Source organism: Nerophis lumbriciformis, linkage group LG16 (assembly GCF_033978685.3).
Source record: "Nerophis lumbriciformis linkage group LG16, RoL_Nlum_v2.1, whole genome shotgun sequence".
NCBI lineage: Eukaryota > Metazoa > Chordata > Actinopteri > Syngnathiformes > Syngnathidae > Nerophis > Nerophis lumbriciformis.
The window spans coordinates 5,700,757-5,721,581 of NC_084563.2; the positions used below are offsets into that span (position 1 = coordinate 5,700,757).

The window sequence follows — 20,825 nt, forward strand, 5'->3', positions numbered from 1 at the left end:
ACATTGTTATGCAGCAATATGAAGACCATAAACTTGTACAGAATATCAGAGGCATTTATTCAGGTAGAAATGTCACAGATTACAGCTGAGATACCCTCCTTCAAAATGATCTGTTTAGGGTACATTTATTAATGATACAAAATTATACCTATCTGTGATTAATTTTGAGTTAACTATGAACAAAATGCGATTATTCGCGATTAAACATTTTAATGGTGTGACAGCCCTAGAAATAATCTTGATACCATGACAATGAAGTATGGATATAGAAACAAATGAAAACACACATAAAAAACATGCATGGCTAGGTTTGTCATATCCTGAAAGATTTTGTAAGAAGTGAAATTGATTTACTTCTTTAAATTAGACCTCAGTACCTTCACAAATTAGACTTGACAATTTGTTTTTCAGCCGGCCGAATTATCATGGAGCTGTTTGCCGACGTCACTCCCAAAACCGCCGAAAACTTCCGTGCCCTCTGCACCGGAGAAAAAGGCTTGGGCAAATCCACGGGGAAGCCTCTGCACTTCAAGGGATGTCCCTTCCACAGAAGTATGTTACCAAGGACCCTTTGAAGGGCTACTACGCTTGAGTTTTCTCTCATTTGAGTGGTTTTAATGGTTCATCTTGTATGTGACAGTTATCAAGAAGTTCATGATCCAAGGAGGCGACTTCTCCAACCAGAATGGCACCGGCGGTGAGAGCATCTACGGCGAGAAGTTTGAGGATGAAAACTTCCATTACAAGGTACAACACACGGTCCTGGCCCTGGTCCGCTATTAGACTTCTTGCTTGTAAAAATGCCCATTAGACCATTTTAGGAAAATCTGCGCACATGACTATTAAAATCATGGCATTAAAACTAAAAAATAAACACAACTTCCGATTGTTTTCTTTGTCTTACTTTGGCGAAAAATAGAACAAACACATTCTGAAAATATTACATTAAAAATATTGAAAAAAATACCGGCAGCGGTAAAGTTTAGATCAGGGGTCCCCAAACTACGGCCCACCAGCGTCCAAAATGTGTGCCAAGTTAAAAAGCAAAAAACTTTTTTTTATTATTTTCTAAAATCTGTCCTTTCTAATCCATTTTCTACCACTTGTTACTCTTGGTGTCTCCTCGTTGCTTAGGCAAATCATATTGTCTAAAAATGCATTTTCCCATCAATAACGTGACATCATCAGTAAGTGCGCACTCTTTCAGTCAATTAGTGCGCGAGGTATATATATATATATATATATATATATATATATATATATATATATATATTAGGGGTGTAACGGTACACAAAAATTTCGGTTCGGTACGTATTTCGGTTTAGAGGTCACGGTTCGGTTCATTTTCGGTACAGTAAGAAAACAACAAAATATAAATTTTTTGGTTATTTATTAACAAATTTTTAAACAATTTATATATATATATATATATATATATATACATATATATATATATATATATATATATATACACATTAGAGATGCGCGGATAGGCAATTATTTCATCCGCAACCGCATCAGAAAGTCGTCAACCATCCGCCATCCACCCGATGTAACATTTGATCAGAACCGCACCCGCCCGTTGTTATATATCTAATATAGACGATGCAAGGCATTAGTGAGGTTATAAAGCTTTTGCCTGTTAAAGAAAGGAGACTGATCCAATGCAGTACAGACATTCGCGTGCCACGCTGTCACGACCCAGACGCACACCAGTGCGCAATCATATGGGAGCCGCGCTGAGCGCACCTCCAAGCGCGTCTCGCTGCCGGCGACGGCCGGGTATGGGCCTGACGCTCCAGCGCCATCCATTTTCAGGGCTAGTTGATTCGGCAGGTGGGTTGTTACACACTCCCTAGCGGGTTCCGACTTCCATGGCCACCGTCCTAGCTGCTGTCTATATCAACCAGGGTGAGCCCCACCCCTTTCGTGAGCGCACTGCGCGCGGAGTGACCCCTGTTACGTGCCCCCAGCAACAGGGGTGGCGGGCAGGTAAGCTGCGCGGGCGGAGCGCGCGGAGTGACCCCTGTTACGAGCCCCCGGCCACGGGGGTGGCGGGCAGGTAAGCTGCTTACCTGCTGCGCGGGACGCCGGCCGCGGCGAAGGCGGACGAGGCGGGGTGTCGGTGCGGTGGGCGCGGTGGTGACCCTGGACGTGCGTCGGGCCCTTCTCGCGGATCGCCTCAGCTACGGCTCCCGGTGGGGCCCTCTCGGGGGAAGGGGCCTCGGTCCCGGACCCCGGCGAGGCGTCCCTTCTCCGCTCCGTAAAAGTGTCCATCTCTTTTCTTTTTTTTTCTTCTGTTGTGGCATATGCTGCAGGTGCCTGCTCGTTTTTCGTATGTGGGTAACAACATTTAACTATGTATATATATTTCCCAATTGGTTTAACTGCCACCCGCCTGAATCTATTTAAAATCAAATTGTTTTTTATTTCAACCACCCGACCCGACCCGCGGATAAAATCTAATTTTTTTTAATTTCACCCGCCCGATCCGCGGATAATCCGCGGACTCCGCGGTTGTGCCCGCAAACCGCGCATCTCTAATATACATATATATATATATATATATGTATATACATATACATATACGTACATGTATATGTATATACATAAATTTATATTTACATTATAATATATATATATATATATATATATATATATATATACAGTATATATGTGTATATATATATATGTATATATATGTACATGTGTATATGTATACTGTGTGTATATATATATATATATATATATATATATATATATATATATAGATATATCGAATATACACGATATATCGCGGGTTTGTCTCTGTGATATAGAAAATTACTATATCTTGATATTTGAGTACCGTATTTTTCGGACTATAAGTTGCAGTTTTTTTCATAGTTTGGCCGGGGGTGCGACTTATACTCAGGAGCGACTTATGTGTGAAATTATTAACACATTAGCGTAAAATATCAAATAATATTATTGATCTCATTCACGTAAGAGACTAGACGTATAAGATTTCATGGGATTTAGCGATTAGGAGTGACAGATTGTTTGGTAAACGTATAGCATGTTCTATATGTTATAGTTATTTGAATGACTCTTACCATAATATGTTACGTTAACATACCAGTTGGTTATTTATGCCTCATATAACGTACACTTATTCAGCCTGTTGTTCATTATTCTTTATTTATTTTAAATTGCCTTTCAAATGTCTATTCTTGCTGTTGGCTTTTATCAAATACATTTCCCCAAAAAATGCGACTTATACTCCAGTGCGACTTATATATGTTTTTTTTCCTTATTTATTATGCATTTTCGGCCGGTGCGACTTATACTCCGGTGCGACTTATACTCCGAAAAATACGGTACTGTATTTTCCGCACTATAAGGTGCACCTAAAAACCTCCAATTTTCTCTAAAGCTGACAGTATGCCTTATAATCCGGTGCGCCTTATATATGGACCAATATTGAGCCACAACAGGTCTCGCAACCCCAGCCTCTACTGTAGGGTCTATTCTATGTGCCTTATAATGCGGTAAGCCTTATATATGAACAAAGTTTTAAAATAGGCCATTCATTGAAGATGCGCCTTATAATCCTGTGCGCCTTATAGTGCGGAAAATACGGTATATGTTCTCACACAGTTTCTCACTCTTTCTTGTCTCTCCTTCTCACAGAGACATAAAACGAGCGCACCTTCTTACATACGTCACGCGTGCAACGTCACACGCTCTTGCGGAGCAGAGAGGTAGCTACATGGTAACATTAGCTGTTGTGCTAGCGGTGCGAGTGGTAATACGAGAGAGAGAAGGTGCGAATCTGGTAACAAATGAAGGAAGAATAATTCATTCCCAAGAAAAACAGCACGGGGTGCATCATCTGGCGGTGGTTTGGCTTCAAGCGGGAATATGTTGAACAATTATGCGGCAAAAGCGTTGCTACAAAAAGTAGTAGCATTACTGCTAATGTGTAGCATCATTTGAAAAGTCACCCGCTAGAGAATGAAGAGTGCTTGAAACTCCGCATGTCAACATCTCCGTTCGGTGCCACACCCACAAAATGCCAAGCAACCATTTCCACATCAACACCGTATGAAACAAATAGTCAACAACAGAAGGAGATAACGTCCGCAGGAACCTACCACATAGTGAAGGACATACACTGTTTGATTTCCTACTATGCAGCTCATTTTTATTTGACAGTTATTGAAATATCTTGTGTGACATCATGCACAAAAGTGCACTAACAGCTTGTTTTAAAATGTCTCTGACAATCTTGCACTTTCTGTTTTTAAAAATGACATGAATGTTTGTGCCACTGCTTAATAACTCTTTAATAAATACACTTTTAGTTGTGATTTCCCTCTCTACATGAAAGTTTAAAAGTAGCATATATTAATGCAGTATGAAGAAGAATGTTTTAATGTAGACACATAGAATCATCATACTGCTGTCATTATATGCATCAAGTGTTCATTCAAGGCTAAGGCAAAATATCCACATACCGTATTTTCCGCACCATAAGGCGCCCTGGGTTATAAGCCGCGCCTTCAATGAACGGCATATTTAAAAACTTTGTCCACCTATAAGACGCCCCGTGTTATAAGCCGCATCTAACTGCGCTAAAGGAATGTCAAAAAAACAGTCAGATAGGTCAGTCAAACTTTAATAACATATTAAAACCAGCGTGATGTGGGCGCGCACGGAGTCGTATATCAACATGGACGGAGCTGCGTGAAAAAAGCCACCCGGCCTCTTCGCGTAAACTTACCTTAACCACTCGCTCATCATTTCTTCATCCATCCCTTCGAGTTAGCTTTTATGATGACGCCGGCTGGAAAGGTCTCTTTTGGCAAGGTCTTCCTTTTGAATATCACCATGGGTGGAAGTTTCTGGCCATTAGCATGGCAAGCTAGAACCACAGTGAAGGATGACTTCTCATTCCCTGTGGTGCGAATATTCACCGTACGTGCTCCCGTTGTATCCACAGTGCGGTTCACAGGAATATCAAAAGTCAGTGGAACCTCGTCCATGTTGATAATGTTCTCTGGCCAGATCTTTTTTTCAGCTATCTTGTTTTTACAATATGCACGGAAAGTAGCCAGCTTTTCTTGAAAGTCTTTAGGCAGTTGCTGTGAAATAGTAGTCTGTGTGCGGATGGAGAGATTGCGTCTTTTCATGAACCGGAAACCTGTCGCTTAGTAGGAGCCATTTTGTGGTCTTTACAGATGTAAACACACAAAGGAAATGAAACGTACGGTAATATCCGCGCGCTTCTTCTTCTTCTACGCGGGCGGGTGGTTGCTTACAGTAGAAGAAGAAGCGCTTCCTGTTCTATGGGGGCGGGTGCTTACCTTGGCGGTTGCTTGCGTAGAAGAAGAAGCACTTCCTCTTCTACGGGGAAAAAAGATGGCGGCTGTTTACCGTAGTTGCGAGACCGAAACTTTATGAAAATGAATCTTAATATTAATCCATATATAAAGCGCACCGGGTTATAAGCCGCACTGTCAGCTTTTGAGAAAATTTGTGGTTTTTAGGTGCGCCTTATAGTGCGGAAAATACGGTATATATGGTGACATGGACTAAACATATCCACATATATATGGTGTATGGTGACATGGACTAAACATATATATGGTGTATGGTGACATGGACTAAACATATCCACATATATATGGTGTATGGTGACATGGACTAAACATATATATGGTGTATGGTGACATGGACTAAACATATCCACATATATATGGTGTATGGTGACATGGACTAAACATATCCACATATATATGGTGTATGGTGACATGGACTAAACATATATATGGTGTATGGTGACATGGACTAAACATATCCACATATATATGGTGTATGGTGACATGGACTAAACATATCCACATATATATGGTGTATGGTGACATGGACTAAACATATCCATATATTAATAAAAGGCCATATCGTCCAGCCCTAATATACATACATATACACATACACATACACACACACAGCCCAGCCCCCAGCCAAATTGTTTTAACCCAATGCGGCCCCCGAGTCAAAAAGTTTGAGGACCCCTGGTTTAGATCCATGAAGGAAAGAAGAAAGTGAATGAATGTTTATAACTGAATAAATGTACATATGCATCAAAATGTGTTTTCTTTTTTTTAATGAATAACGTTTATGACAACCTTTTTCCAAAACACAACAGGATAATGCATTAATTTATCATTTGTTTTGAAAACGCTTACAAAAAAGTGGGACCCCACACATTTACTGTGGGAGCCCATTTTTATGACTTGATGGGACCCCATTTAGAAAATTCCTAGCGCCAACACTGATAAAGTATTGGTGCGTGCAAAACAGCAGCAGGCTGGTTCATGAATGGATGTTTTGAATGATACAATAAATGCAGTAGACGCATAGTAAGTGAAGTCATTTAGTTATGATTGGTAGAAGGATATGTTTTGTGTTGCTTCTCTTAGGAAGATGTAAGCTGTCTCTTTAAGAGAATGCATGGCTTAAGCACCTCAGTGGGAACCAAGCTTCATGCGTGCATGTTTCACGTCTTTAAGAACGAGTTGCTGCAACATGGCAGGCTACATTGGAAAAATGGCGCCCCTTTAATGTGCTTTCTTTGGGACCAAAACAAAACACTATCGCCATCCACAGGGCTGGAGTGCAACTGCATCGCAAAGTGGGTCATGCAAAAACCTGTTTTTAGGTGGTTTAGCCCGTGACTCCGGCTTCCTCCCACCTCTAAAACATGCCCCTGCACTGCAAGAAGTCAGTGTTCAAAAACAAGGAAAAAAAATACAAAAATGAAGGATATTTTACTTGAACTAAGCAAAATTATCTGCCAATAGAACAAGAACATTTGGCTTGTCAAGACTTTCCAAAACAAGTAAAATTAGCTAACTTCAATGAACCCAAAAATAGCTTAAAATAAGTATATTCTCACTAATAACAAGTGCACTTTTCTTGGTAGAAAAAAAAAGAGACTTTTTTGCTCAATATGTTGAAAAATATTCTTAAATGAAGTAAATGCTAGTGCCATTATCTTGACATAATGATATGCGCTCGGCATTACATTTCTTGAAACCAGCAAACTTATACTAAAAACTGATTTATTGTTCTTAATGGAAAGGCAACAAGGCATCCGCTTGTTACTCTCGGGCAAATCATATGGTCTCAAGTAGGGATGTCCGATAATGGCTTTTTGCCGATATCCGATATTGTCCAACTCTTTAATTACCAATACCGATATCAACAGATGTGTACAGTGGTGGAATTAACACATTATTATGCCTAATTTGGACAACCAGGTATGGTGAAGATAAGGTACTTTTTAAAAAAATTAATAAAATAAGATAAATAAATTAAAAACATTTTCTTGAATAAAAAAGAAAGTAAAACAATATAAAAACAGTTACATAGAAACTAGTAATGAATGAAAATGAGTAAAATTAAGTGTTAAAGGTTAGTACTATTAGTGGACCACAATCATGTGTGCTTACGGACTGTATCCCTTGCAGACTGTATTGATATATATTGATATATAATGTAGGAACCTACCAGAATATTAATAACAGAAAGAAACAACACTTTTGTGTGAATGGGGGAGGGAGGTTTTTTGGGTTGGTGCACTAATTGTAAGTGTATCTTGTGTTTTTTATGTTGATTTAATTAAAAAACGATACCGATAATAAAAAAAAAAAAACGATACCGATAATTTCCGATATTACATTTTAATGCATTTATTGGTCGATAATATCGGCAGGCCGATATTATCGGACATCCCTAGTCTCAAGATGCATTTTTCCATGGATAACATGACATCATCGCGCCAAGTGCGTGCTCTTTCAGTCAATTAGTGCGCATAAATACAGCCCGGCCCCCGGCCAGAATTTTTTTTTAATGTAATTTTGAAGAATTAATCTGAATGTGCATGAACTGTTTCTGTTCAAAATTGTTAGAAATGTCAAATGTTTAAATATTAACTGTCAGTTTACTGTACCGTGCCAACTGTACTACTATATGAGGACCTCTTTTCTATTGTTTCATTGAAAATAAAACAGCAAAGTCCATTTGGCTGTCATCTGTTTTAATTATGAGATACAATCGTGTCAAAATCATGATTTTTTTTTTTCATGCTTGAAATAAGAAATGATTACCGTATTTTTCGGAGTATAAGTCGCACCTGCCGAAAATGCATAATAAAGAAGGGAAAAAAACATATATAAATCTCACTGGAGCCCGGCCAAACTGATTAAAAACTGCGACTTATAGTCCGACAAATACGGTACCGTATTTTCCGCACCATAAGGCGCCCTGGGTTATAAGCCGCGCCTTCAATGAACGGCATATTTCAAAACTTTGTCCACCTATAAGCCGCCCCGTGTTGTAAGCCGCATCTAACTGCGCTAAAGGAATGTCAAAAAAACAGTCAAATAGGTCAGTCAAACTTTAATAATATATTAAAACCAGCGTGATGTGGGCGCGCATGGAATCGTATATCAACATGGACGGAGCTGCGTGAAAAAAGCCACCCGGCCTCTTCGCGTAAACTTAAACTTACCTTAACCACTCGCTCATCTTTTCTTCATCCATCCCTTCGAGTTAGCTTTTATGATGACGCCGGCTGGAAAGGTCTCTTTTGGCAAGGTCTTCCTTTTGAATATCACCATGGGTGGAAGTTTCTGGCCATTAGCATGGCAAGCTAGAACCACAGTGAAGGATGACTTCTCATTCCCTGTGGTGCGAATATTCACCGTACGTGCTCCCGTTGTATCCACAGTGCGGTTCACAGGAATATCAAAAGTCAGTGGAACCTCGTCCATGTTGATAATGTTCTCTGGCCGGATCTTTTTTTCAGCTATCTTGTTTTTACAATATGCACGGAAAGTAGCCAGCTTTTCTTGAAAGTCTTTAGGCAGTTGCTGTGAAATAGTAATCCGTGTGCGGATGGAGAGATTGCGTCTTTTCATGAACCGGATCCCTGTCGCTTAGTAGGAGCCATTTTGTGGTCTTTACAGATGTAAACACACAAAGGAAATGAAACGTACGGTAATATCCGCGCGCTTTTACTTCTTCTACGCGGGCGGGTGGTTGCTTACAGTAGAAGAAGCAGCGCTTCCTGTTCTATGGGGGCGGGTGCTTACCTTGGCGGTTGCTTGCGTAGAAGAAGAAGCACTTCCTCTTCTACGGGGAAAAAAGATGGCGGCTGTTTACCGTAGTTGCGAGACCGAAACTTTATGAAAATGAATCTTAATATTAATCCATATATAAAGCGCACCGGGTTAAAAGCCGCACTGTCAGCTTTTGAGTAAATTTGTGGTTTTTAGGTGCGGCTAATAGTGCGGAAAATACGGTACTTTAAAAAAGTAGTTTTATACTTGTGAGTGTTGATGACACAGCTTTGCAACACTTGATATTCTAGTTTCAAGCATGTTTTACTCAATATAGGTCATCAAATCTCAGCTACAAGCTGTAATATCTTACTGAGATCATTTAGGAGCAAAACAAGTAAAACACTCTAACATAAAATCTGCTTAGTGAGAAGAATGATCTTATCAGACAGAAAATAAGCAAATATCACCCTTATTTGAGATATTTCCTCTTACTTAGATTTCACTTTTTGCAGTGTTGATTGGCCCTCGAGTGTGAATGTAGTCTGTCGATCTGTGTTGGCCACTTGTTGCTGGGATAGGCTCCAACACCCCCACGACCCCGAAGGGACAAGCGGTAGAAAACGGACGGACGGATGGATAGCCTTGGTGGAGGTCTGACCTGCTCTAAATGACATTTTAATCTTTCTTTTTGCGTGCAGCACGACCAAGTGGGCCTGCTGAGCATGGCCAATGCAGGGCCCGACACCAATGGCTCACAGTTCTTCATCACCACCGTGCCCACGCCGCACTTGGATGGCAAACACGTGGTCTTTGGACAAGTGCTGAAGGGCGTGGGAATGGTTAAAATGCTGGAGTCCATGGACACAAAGGACGACACTCCTGTTAAGGTAAACAAAAAAAAACAACCTGCGATTCAGGACAAAGAAATGACAAAAAAGGGTTGTGCCGTCTTGTTGCAGCCGTGCCTCATTGCTGACTGCGGCGAGCATAAGGACGGAGACAGCTGGGGCGTGGCACCAATTGACGGGACCGGGGACACCCACCCTGACTTCCCAGAGGACTCAGATGTCGACTTTAAAGACGTAAGTTGTTTGCCTCTTCAAGGTCAGTCGCCCAATAAACAACAAGATCAATATACATCTTGTTGAGTGCGAGGAGGGGCCGACAAACACAACTAGGCACGTGTGTTTGTTGTCTAGGTGGTAGAGATGCGCGGTTTGCGGACACAACCGCGGATAAACCGCGGGTCGGGCGGGTAAAAATAGATTTTAAATAGATGCGGGCGGTTGGCGGTTGAACCAATTCGGAAATATACAGGTAAAAGCCAGTAAATTAGAATATTTTGAAAAACTTGATTTATTTCAGTAATTGCATTCAAAAGGTGTAACTTGTACATTATATTTATTCATTGCACACAGACTGATGCATTCAAATGTTTATTTCATTTAATTTTGATGATTTGAAGTGGCAACAAATGAAAATCCAAAATTCCGTGTGTCACAAAATTAGAATATTGTGTAAGGGTTAAATTTTGAAGACACCTGGTGCCACAAACTAATCAGCTGATTAACTCAAAACACCTGCAAAGGGCTTTAAATGGTCTCTCAGTCCAGTTCTGAAGCCTACACAAACATGGGGAAGACTTCAGATTTGACAGCTGTCCAAAAGGCAACCATCGACACATTGCACAAGGAGGGAAAGACACAAAAGGTTATTGCTGAAGAGGCTGGCTGTTCTCAGAGCTCTGTGTCCAAACACATTAATGGAGAGGCAAAGGGAAGGAAAAACTGTGGTCAGAAAAAGTGTACAAGCGATAGGGATCACCGCGCCCTGGTCAAGATTGTGAAAAAAAACCCATTCAAAAATGTGGGGGAGATTCAGAAGGAGTGGACAGCTGCTGGAGTCAGTGCTTCAAGATCCACCACCAAGAGACGCTTGAAAGACATGGGTTTCAACTGCCGCATACCTCGTGTCAAGCCACTGTTGACCAAGAAACAGCGCGAAAAGCGTCTCACCTGGGCTAAGGAAAAAAAGAGCTGGACTGCTGCTGAGTGGTCCAAAGTCATGTTTTCTGACGAAAGCAAATTTTGCATTTCCTTTGGAAATCGAGGTCCCAGAGTCTGGAGGAAGACAGGAGAGGCACAGGATCCACGTTGCCTGAAGTCTAGTGTAAAGTTTCCACCATCAGTGATGGTTTGGGGTGCCATGTCATCTGCTGGTGTCGGTCCACTCTGTTTCCTGAGATCCAGGGTCAACGCAGCCGTCTACCAGCAAGTTTTAGAGCACTTCATGCTTCCTGCTGCTGACCTGCTCTATGGAGATGGAGATTTCAAGTTCCAACAGGACTTGGCGCCTGCACACAGCGCAAAATCTACCCGTGCCTGGTTTACGGACCATGGTATTTCTGTTGTAAATTGGCCCGCCAACTCCCCTGACCTTAGCCCCATAGAAAATCTGTGGGGTATTGTGAAAAGGAAGATGCAGAATGCCAGACCCAAAAACGCAGAAGAGTTGAAGGCCACTATCAGAGCAACCTGGGCTCTCATAACACCTGAGCAGTGCCAGAAACTCATCGACTCCATGCCACGCCGCATTAACGCAGTAATTGAGGCAAAAGGAGCTCCAACCAAGTATTGAGTATTGTACATGCTCATATTTTTCATTTTCATACTTTTCAGTTGGCCAACATTTCTAAAAATCCCTTTTTTGTATTAGCCTTAAGTAATATTCTAATTTTGTGACACACGGAATTTTGGATTTTCATTTGTTGCCACTTCAAATCATCAAAATTAAATGAAATAAACATTTGAATGCATCAGTCTGTGTGCAATGAAAAAATATAATGTACAAGTTACACCTTTTGAATGCAATTACTGAAATAAATCAAGTTTTTCAAAATATTCTAATTTACTGGCTTTTACCTGTATATATATAGGTAAATGTTGTTACCCACATACGAAAAACAAGCAGCACTCTTTGAAACAGTCAATTATTAATCAGGCACCGCGTCCCAGCAACAAGTGGCGCAAGTGAGCGCTCCTTCAGCGCAGCAGGGCACATTTTAGAGGCCAGGCGCTCTCGCATGAATCCTGGCACTGTAGATGCCATTTTATTCCTGCATAGTGCTAACAAAAAAAAAAGTAAGTAGACATACGGTTGGATATGTTAAAGGAATTAGTCTACGTTACCTATAGGCTATACCAAATAAGCCCATGTCTAACCTATATTGAGTTCGGTCAGCTGAATAATTTTGATGGTTACGTGTTTGGGCGCACTACAATGCAAAGGAATTAAGGCAATTGCGTTGTTTATTGTGTTTTTTTCTATTGGAGATATACTACTATGTGTGAATAATTATTTGGCCTCACTTTCAAGTGAAGCGCATCTCCGATTGGCGACAATGTAAGGATATTTAGCCTGCTTTGTTTGTCTATTTTCATTATAATTCAAGTTTGATGATAAAGTGCAGTCTGATGGGTTTGATTTCCCCCCTTCAGCTATTTGCCTTGGCCAATAAGTTGTAGGTCATTTATTATTATTATTTATTTAATTTATTTTTGTTTAAATAGAGATGACATACATATGTTATTGTATTATTTAAGTTTGTGCACGTGATTGACAGCCTAAGGCTTATGAGGCACATTTTTTATTTATTTTTTTATTTCAACTTAAAAAGGTATGAGCCTATGCCTAGAACATAGGCTATGTGTTTATCTTTATGTTCCTACCTGTCGCTGACAATGGAGATTGTCTGATATTTTGTCATGGCTGCAGATCAATCAATAAAGGTTCATCTTTGTCGCAAAATTGTTCACTGTTTCACTGTGCACCCCGCCCACGTCCCTATTTGAGCATTATAACGTTAACAAGTTAATATTCATTGAAATAAATTCAGAACATTTTTTTTACCTAACGAAAATATAGACCTAGTCTTTCTAAAACATTTTTTTAACTTCGTAAAAGCCTCATTCTGCTTGCTGCAACTGCGCACACAAAGTGTGAGGAACGCACTCCTGATCTGAGGGCATTGGCAACAATAGTCAACACTTTCTTAATGGAAATGACAATAATATTATAATAATGATAAATAATATTATCACGCATTAATATATCTTAGCCACTAATGCGTGGCACACATTGAATGTCTCTGCTGAATTGGATCGGTCTCCTTTCTTTAACAGGCAAAAGCTTTATAACCTCACTAATATGCTTGCATCGTCTATATTAGATATATAACAACGGGCGGGTGCGGACGGGTGTGGTTTTGATAAAATGTTGGTTCGGATGGATGCGGATGGTTGACGACTTTTGTGATGCGGTTGCGGATGAAATAATTGCCTATCCGCGCATCTCTACTAGGTGGACAAAGTTCTGTCTGCAGCTGAGGACGTGAAGAACATCGGCAACAACCTTTTCAAGAGTCAAGACTGGAAAGCTGCAGTCATCAAATACAGCAAAGCTCTCAGGTGACACTTGAACTGCAGCTTTTTAACTTGCACAGTGGTACAGAACTGTGGGGGGCCCGGAAAAACCTGGTAGTGACGTGTAGTTCATGGTCTTAAATGCTTTAAGAACTGACATCAATGTACAGTAGAATTGGGGAAAGCACAAAACAACCAAACCGTACTGTACTTTTTGCCATCATTAAGGCAACGAGCACAGTGACATCATTAAGTTGATGATTGGTGACACGTGCAGGTATCTGGAGGTGTGCAGCGAGGAGCTGGAGGAGGACGAGGAGGTGGTGCAGAAGAAGCTCGGACCCACGGTCCTCAGCTGCTACCTCAACATGGCTGCATGCAAACTGAAGATGCAGCTGTGGCAAGAAGCTCTGGACAACTGCAACGAGGTCTGCATGCGGTTGACCACCCTAACCACTAGATGGCGCCACCTCAACTGTTAATCATTATGTATGTTTCAGGCTCTGGAGCTGGACCAGGCCAATACCAAGGCTCTCTTCCGCAGGGCTCAGGCCTGGCAGGGCTTGAAAGAATTGAGCCAAGCCATGGTAACAACAGTTCATACCTAATATGTTTGCGGAAGAAAAGCATTTGTAAGGCTAAAGACTTCTTTTTCCTGCAAAAACTGGCAGTGATCTTTACTTGTTTTTCTTTTCAGACTGATCTGAAGGCAGCTCAGGGTATAACTCCAGAGGATAAAGGTGAGAGCTTTTTCTACTTCAAATGGAGACGCAAAGATAAAATGCTAAAAACATGTCTTCAATGGAACCTGCTAACAAGAAAATGTACAGTGTTCCTTCTCGTCAAAGAGACAATGAATTACATCCGAGGGATTAAGTCTGAGGGAAGCAAACAACAGAAGTAAACACGGGACAAGGCATGAGAACCAAGACATTTTGACAGTATAACCTTAGGCCAAAAAACAAAAATCACACTATGGTTTTGTAATTATGGCCCTAAAATGTATTTATTGAAAAGAAAAGAAAAAAAAACAAAACATTGCAGTTACCGTATTTTCGGCACCATAAGGCGCCCTGGGTTATAAGCCGCGCCTTCAATGAACGGCATATTTCAAAACTTTTTCCACCTATAAGCCGCCCCGTGTTGTAAGCCGCATCTAACTGCGCTAAAGGAATGTCAAAAAAACAGTCAAATAGGTCAGTCAAACTTTAATAATATATTAAAAACCAGCGTGATGTGGGCGCGCATGGAATCGTATATCAACATGGACGAAGCGTAAACTTAAACTTACCTTAACCACTCGCTCATCTTTTCTTCATCCATCCCTTCGAGTTAGCTTTTATGATGACGCCGGCTGGAAAGGTCTCTTTTGGCAAGGTCTTCCTTTTGAATATCACCATGGGTGGAAGTTTCTGGCCATTAGCATGGCAAGCTAGAACCACAGTGAAGGATGACTTCTCATTCCCTGTGGTGCGAATATTCACCGTACGTGCTCCCGTTGTATCCACGGTGCGGTTCACAGGAATATCAGTTGCTGTGAAATAGTAATCCGTGTGCGGATGGAGAGATTGCGTCTTTTCATGAACCGGATCCCTGTCGTTTAGTAGGAGCCATTTTGTGGTCTTTACAGATGTAAACACACAAAGGAAATGAAACGTACGGTGATATCCGCGCGCTTTTTCTTCTTCTACGCGGGCGGGTGGTTGCTTACAGTAGAAGAAGAAGCGCTTCCTGTTCTATGGGGGCGGGTGCTTACCTTGGCGGTTGCTTGCGTAGAAGAAGCGCTTCCTGTTCTACCGGGAAAAAAGATGGCGGCTGTTTACCGTAGTTACGAGACCGAAACTTTATGAAAATGAATCTTAATATTTATCCATATATAAAGCGCACCGGGTTATAAGGCGCACTGTCAGCTTTTGAGAAAATTTGTGGTTTTTAGGTGCGCCTTATAGTGCGGAAAATACGGTACATAAGAATTTCAAAATAATATAATAGAGCACAATGACAGTGAAGCACATGTATTCTAATCAATTCATAAAGGGCAGTTCTTACTAGGGCTGTGAATCTTTGGGTGTCCCACGATTCGATTCAATATCCATTCTTCGGGTCACGATTCGATTCAATGCGATTCCCGATTCAAAAACGATTTTTTTCCCGATTGAAAAGGATTGTCTATTGATTGAATACATAGGATTTCAGCAGGATCTACCCCAGTCTGCTGACATGCAAGCAGAGTAAAAAGCTTTTATAATTGTAAAGGACAATGTTTTATCAACTGATTGCAATAATGTACATTTGTTTTAACTATTAAATGAACCAAAAATATGACTTATTTTATCTTTGTGAAAATATTGGACACAGTGTGTTGTCAAGCTTATGAGATGCGATGCAAGTGTAAGCCACTGTCACACTATTGTTCTTTTTATAAATGTCTAATGATAATGTCAATGAGGGATTTTTAATCACTGCTATGTAGCAGTTGGGTTTTGAAACAGCTGCTGCATCTGGAAAATGTCTTGTTTTTTTCTACCACGGTATGTCTTTAAACCTGGTCCCAGTAATTGACCCATGCCTAGTAAGGAGAATGAAACTGTACCATCAGTAAGTTCACATGTTTCTGTATTCCATCTTGGCAGCCATCATTAACGAGATGAAGCGAGTGCAGATCAAGGTGCAGGAGGAGAAGGAGAAAGAGAAGAAAATCTATGCCAAAATGTTTGCCTGAAGGCCTCTCAGGTGAGCAGCAGGTGACGAGTGTCGTACCACACTGAACACCACCTTTCTTGTGATGGTTATGTACAGCAGATCAACATGTACCTGAATAAATGGTAACTTATGAAAGTATTTTTATTGCAGTGTTGATTAAAACCACGACAAAGGCCACTCACTGTATGCTAATTGCAAGTTCAATACCAGCTTTCTTGGTTTGGCAGCAAAAAGTTGTCATTTCCATCACATAATATATTAAGAAATACACTCTTTAATGCAAATGATGATATTACTCCAGCATCTTTCAAGTGTATGAGAAATATTTACATTCCATTGTAAGCTGGTCCGCCTCCACCTTCCGGCACCACCCAGTTGATGTTCTGGCTGGGGTCTTTGATGTCGCACGTCTTACAGTGCACACAGTTCTGAGCATTGATCTGCAGGCGCATGCCCTCGCCCGTTTCCACGGGAACGTACTCGTAAACACCTGAGGAAGACGGAAGTTGGGGTTAACTTTGCTGCCTTTTGGCCAGGACTCCCTTGAAAAAGAGCTTTTATCTCAATGGGATTTGTTCCTGGTTAAAATAATTTGTGGCCTCACAGCTTTGTTCAACAACTGCAGCATTCCTGTCATTCTATTTGATGAAATATGATTGTTCTGGTGTAGACAGAGCACAAACATTTCAACAATATAGCAACTCTTGCTCAAACAATACCATTACTGCCTGGCACCATACTTGCCAACCTTGAGACCTCCAAATTTGGGAGATTTAGTGGGGCGGGGTTAAGGGGGAGGAGTATATTTATAGCTAGAATTCACTTAAATTCAAGTATTTCTTATGTATATATATAAATAAAATAAATACTTGACTTTCAGTGAATTCCAGCTGTATATATATATATAGTAGAGATGCGCGGTTTGCGGACACAACCGCGGAGTCCGCGGATTATCCGCGGATCGGGCGGATGAAATAAAAAAAAAAAAAAGATTTTATCCGCGCGCGGGTCGGGTGGATTAATTAGATATATTTTTTTTTTTTTTTTTTTGCGGGTGGCAGCTAAACCAATTGGTAAATATATATACATAGTTAAATGTTGTTACCCACATACGAAAAACGAGCAGGCACCTGCAGCATATGCCACAACAGAAGAAAAAAAAGAAAAGAGATGGACACTTTTACGGAGCGGAGAAGGGACGCCTCGCCGGGGTCCGGGACCGAGGCCCCTTCCCCCGAGAGGGCCCCACCGGGAGCCGTAGCTGAGGCGATCCGCGAGAAGGGCCCGACGCACGTCCAGGGTCACCACCGCGCCCACCGCACCGACACCCCGCCTCGTCCGCCTTCGCCGCGGCCGGCGTCACGCGCAGCAGGTAAGCAGCTTACCTGCCCGCCACCCCCGTGGCCGGGGGCTCGTAACATGGGTCACTCCGCGCGCTCCGCCCGCGCAGCTTACCTGCCCGCCACCCCTGTTGCCGGGGGCGCGTAACAGGGGTCACTCCGCGCGCAGTGCGCTCACGAAAGGGGTGGGGCTCACCCTGGTTGATATAGACAGCAGGACGGTGGCCATGGAAGTCGGAACCCGCTAAGGAGTGTGTAACAACCCACCTGCCGAATCAACTAGCCCTGAAAATGGATGGCGCTGGAGCGTCGGGCCCATATACCCGGCCGTCGCCGGCAGCGAGACGCGCTTGGAGGTGCGCTCAGCGCGGCTCCCATATGATTGCGCACTGGTGTGCGTCTGGGTCGTGACAGCATGGCACGCGAAAGTCTGTGCTGCATTGGATCAGTCTCCTTTCTTTAACAGGCAAAAGCTTTATAACCTCAGTGAGGTTATAAAGCTTGCGCACCAAACACGAAGCAAGGCCATGGTGCAGGAGAACAAAGGACTTCTTTCATTTAAGGTTTGTGATAAACCATCAAACTCATTCGTTAAAAGGACTCTATAGTAATATAAAGCGAATTTTTCTGGACATTATCATGCAAGAAAAGTTTATTTTTGGGACCGCGATCACCGCGTAATGATTTTTAAAGATTGCATTACAAACATGTAACTGTCCCATGTGATCAGCCAGTGCGATTGGAAATCCATGCTCAATTATTGCCTCCGTAAATAAAACTTCGGCATTTATCACATCCAAAGAATCTGTTTGGGCGACGAAAAACGTTGAAAGTTTTCCACTTGTATCGCTAGCAACGGCATTAGACTTGTTTTTTTGTCCCAACGTGGTCTTTTACATCGCTAATTCCTCCGTGTCCGATCGAAAAATCTTGTCTGCACAAGGTGCAATTCGCGTAGTTTTCACCCTTTTTTTTTTTTTTAATTAATGAAAAACCCGGAATAGGTTGATGAAAACCGTACGAATTAAGGGAAAACCGGAGTAGTTGGCAGGCTCACTAATGCCTTGCATCATCTATATTAGATCGGGCAGATGGCGGGCGGGTGCAGTTCTGATCAAATGATGGTTGACGACTTTCTGACGCGGTTGCGGATGAAATAAATTGCCTATCCGCGCATCACTAATATATAGATATATATATGTATTTTATTATATATATATATACATAAAATAAATACTTGAATTTCAGCGTTCATTTATTTACACACATAACTCTCCTCTCTACTCATTGTTGTATTTGAAAGTGCAATGCTTTGCAGCCAGTAGCACAGCCTTTGAAGGAGCATAGGTATGGGCAGTGTAATATTCTGGGTTGGAGTCAATAACCAGGCGAGGTGATGAAGTTATGTCTCTTTACTTCATACTTCAGAACCGACTCCCACACTTCGGTTCTGAAGTATGAAGTAAAGAGCAGAGGTGACGACAGGCGACATACATACAAAGCCAAGGGCTAAGGGGGAGAATTGGGACTCGGCCTACAAAAAAAATCATCCTAGGTCCCTTTTAGGGCAAGTAAAAGTGGGACACAGAGTTAGATGACATTTTACCTGCGGGACAGAAGTGTTGTTCAGGCCCGCCGTAGATGGCCAAGTTCCTGTCCACGGGCACGTTGTCGTCCTTGAGTGTGAGATGGGCGGGCTGGTCGCCCTCATGGTTGGTGCCGCTCAGCGCCACCGAGGACAGCAAGTCGAAGCTTATCTTCCCGTCGGGTTTGGGGTACTCGATGGGCGTGCATTCTTTAGCCGGCTTAAGCTGGTCGGCATCTAGGCCTGAAAACCAGGACAGACTTGCTGGCACCTCGCCCTGGACAAAGTGGTGTGTGGTGGTACTCACCGCAGTGTTTGAGCGTCCAGGGCTCTTTCCCTCGGAGGATCCAGTAGAAGATGCCCGTGTAGACCATGCCACCGTACAGGCCAAAGTAGTTGTGGAAGGACGGTCTGATGTTCCTCACTGCATTGAGTTCCTTCCACACCCACGACGCCTTCAAGGCCTCCGAGTACTCGGGAACATGGAGCCCTGATGATCAACACTTTTTATTCCTGGAAGCTGTAGAAAAGTCAAAGTGGTTTACCCGCCGTCTCCGACTGGACACTCTCCGCCGTCACTTTGGGGAAGATGGCCTCGGCGGCCAGCATGCCGCTCTTCATGGCCGTGTGGGTGCCTTTGATCTTGGGGACGTTCATGAAGCCTGGGCTGCAGCCGATCAGCAGGCCTCCAGGGAACGTCAGCTTGGGGACGGACTGACCAAAGAGCAGAAGAGTTATGGAGGACCACTCCAGTCAAATCCTACAACTGCATATTCAAGTTACGTCAATGCTGCAGTCTTCTCCCGGTACCGGTACCAAAATGTATTTCCATACTTATTGGTCCTTTGACACTTTTCTCAAGAAAGGGGACCACAAAAAATTGCTTTGTTGGGTTTATTTGAACAAAAAATGTTAGGGTACATTAAACATACCGTATTTTTCGGAGTATAAGTCACTCCGGAGTATAAGTCGCACCAGCCGAATATGCATGATAAAGAAGGTATATGAGTATAAGTCGCATTTTTGGGGGAAATGTATTTGATAAAAGCCAACAGCAAGAATAGACAAAGGCAATTTAGAATAAAGAATAGTGAACAACAGGCTGAATAAGTGTACGTTATATGAGGCATAAATAACCAACTGGTATGTTAACGTAACATATTATGGTAAGAGTCATTCAAATAATAGAACATGCTATACGTTTACCAAACTATCTGTCACTCCTAATCGCTAAATCCCATGAAATCTTATACGTCTAGTTCAGGGGTCGGCAACCTTTACCAGTCAAAGAGCCATTTTGACCCGTTTCCACAAATTAAAGAAAAGAATGGGAGCCACAAAACTCTTTTGAAATTTAAAATGAAATAACACTACATACAAAGTTTTTTTTTGCTTTGTGCTATGTATAATAAACCAGGGGTCTCAGACACGCGGCCCGCACCTTAATATGGAAATGTAATGTTAGTGCGGCCCGCGGGTTTTATATGAAGGGCACTTGACAGCGTCACACTTGCCAACCCTCCCGATTTTTCCGGTAGACTCCCGAATTTCAGGGAAACTATTCTCTTGAATGTATGCTGATTTTCAACAACAATAATAAGGGCGTGCCGTGATGTCACTACCTTTATCGCCCTCTACAGCTTGAACAAACAGCTTGCCAGCC

General features: G+C 42.1%; 2 protein-coding genes across 2 annotated transcripts in view; one reads left to right on the forward strand and one right to left on the reverse strand.

Annotated features, from left to right (window-relative positions):
- Positions 1-16,375, forward strand: part of ppid (peptidylprolyl isomerase D) — a 40,113-nt gene extending 23,738 nt beyond the window's left edge. Inside the window, exons 2-10 of the mRNA XM_061976539.1 lie at positions 412-552; positions 641-747; positions 9,812-10,000; positions 10,073-10,195; positions 13,473-13,579; positions 13,812-13,962; positions 14,035-14,121; positions 14,232-14,274; positions 16,168-16,375. Coding sequence (XP_061832523.1) covers positions 412-552; positions 641-747; positions 9,812-10,000; positions 10,073-10,195; positions 13,473-13,579; positions 13,812-13,962; positions 14,035-14,121; positions 14,232-14,274; positions 16,168-16,256 — 1,037 coding nt within the window. The 3' untranslated portion in view covers positions 16,257-16,375. The remainder of the gene's footprint in view (positions 1-411; positions 553-640; positions 748-9,811; positions 10,001-10,072; positions 10,196-13,472; positions 13,580-13,811; positions 13,963-14,034; positions 14,122-14,231; positions 14,275-16,167) is intronic.
- Positions 16,376-16,491: 116 nt separating this feature from the next.
- The window catches only part of etfdh (electron transfer flavoprotein dehydrogenase), a 40,396-nt gene continuing 36,062 nt past the window's right edge, over positions 16,492-20,825 (reverse strand). The window contains exons 10-13 of the mRNA XM_061976538.2: positions 19,708-19,876; positions 19,470-19,652; positions 19,184-19,405; positions 16,492-16,727 (exon numbers count right to left, since the gene is read on the reverse strand). Coding sequence (XP_061832522.1) covers positions 16,564-16,727; positions 19,184-19,405; positions 19,470-19,652; positions 19,708-19,876 — 738 coding nt within the window. The 3' untranslated portion in view covers positions 16,492-16,563. The remainder of the gene's footprint in view (positions 16,728-19,183; positions 19,406-19,469; positions 19,653-19,707; positions 19,877-20,825) is intronic.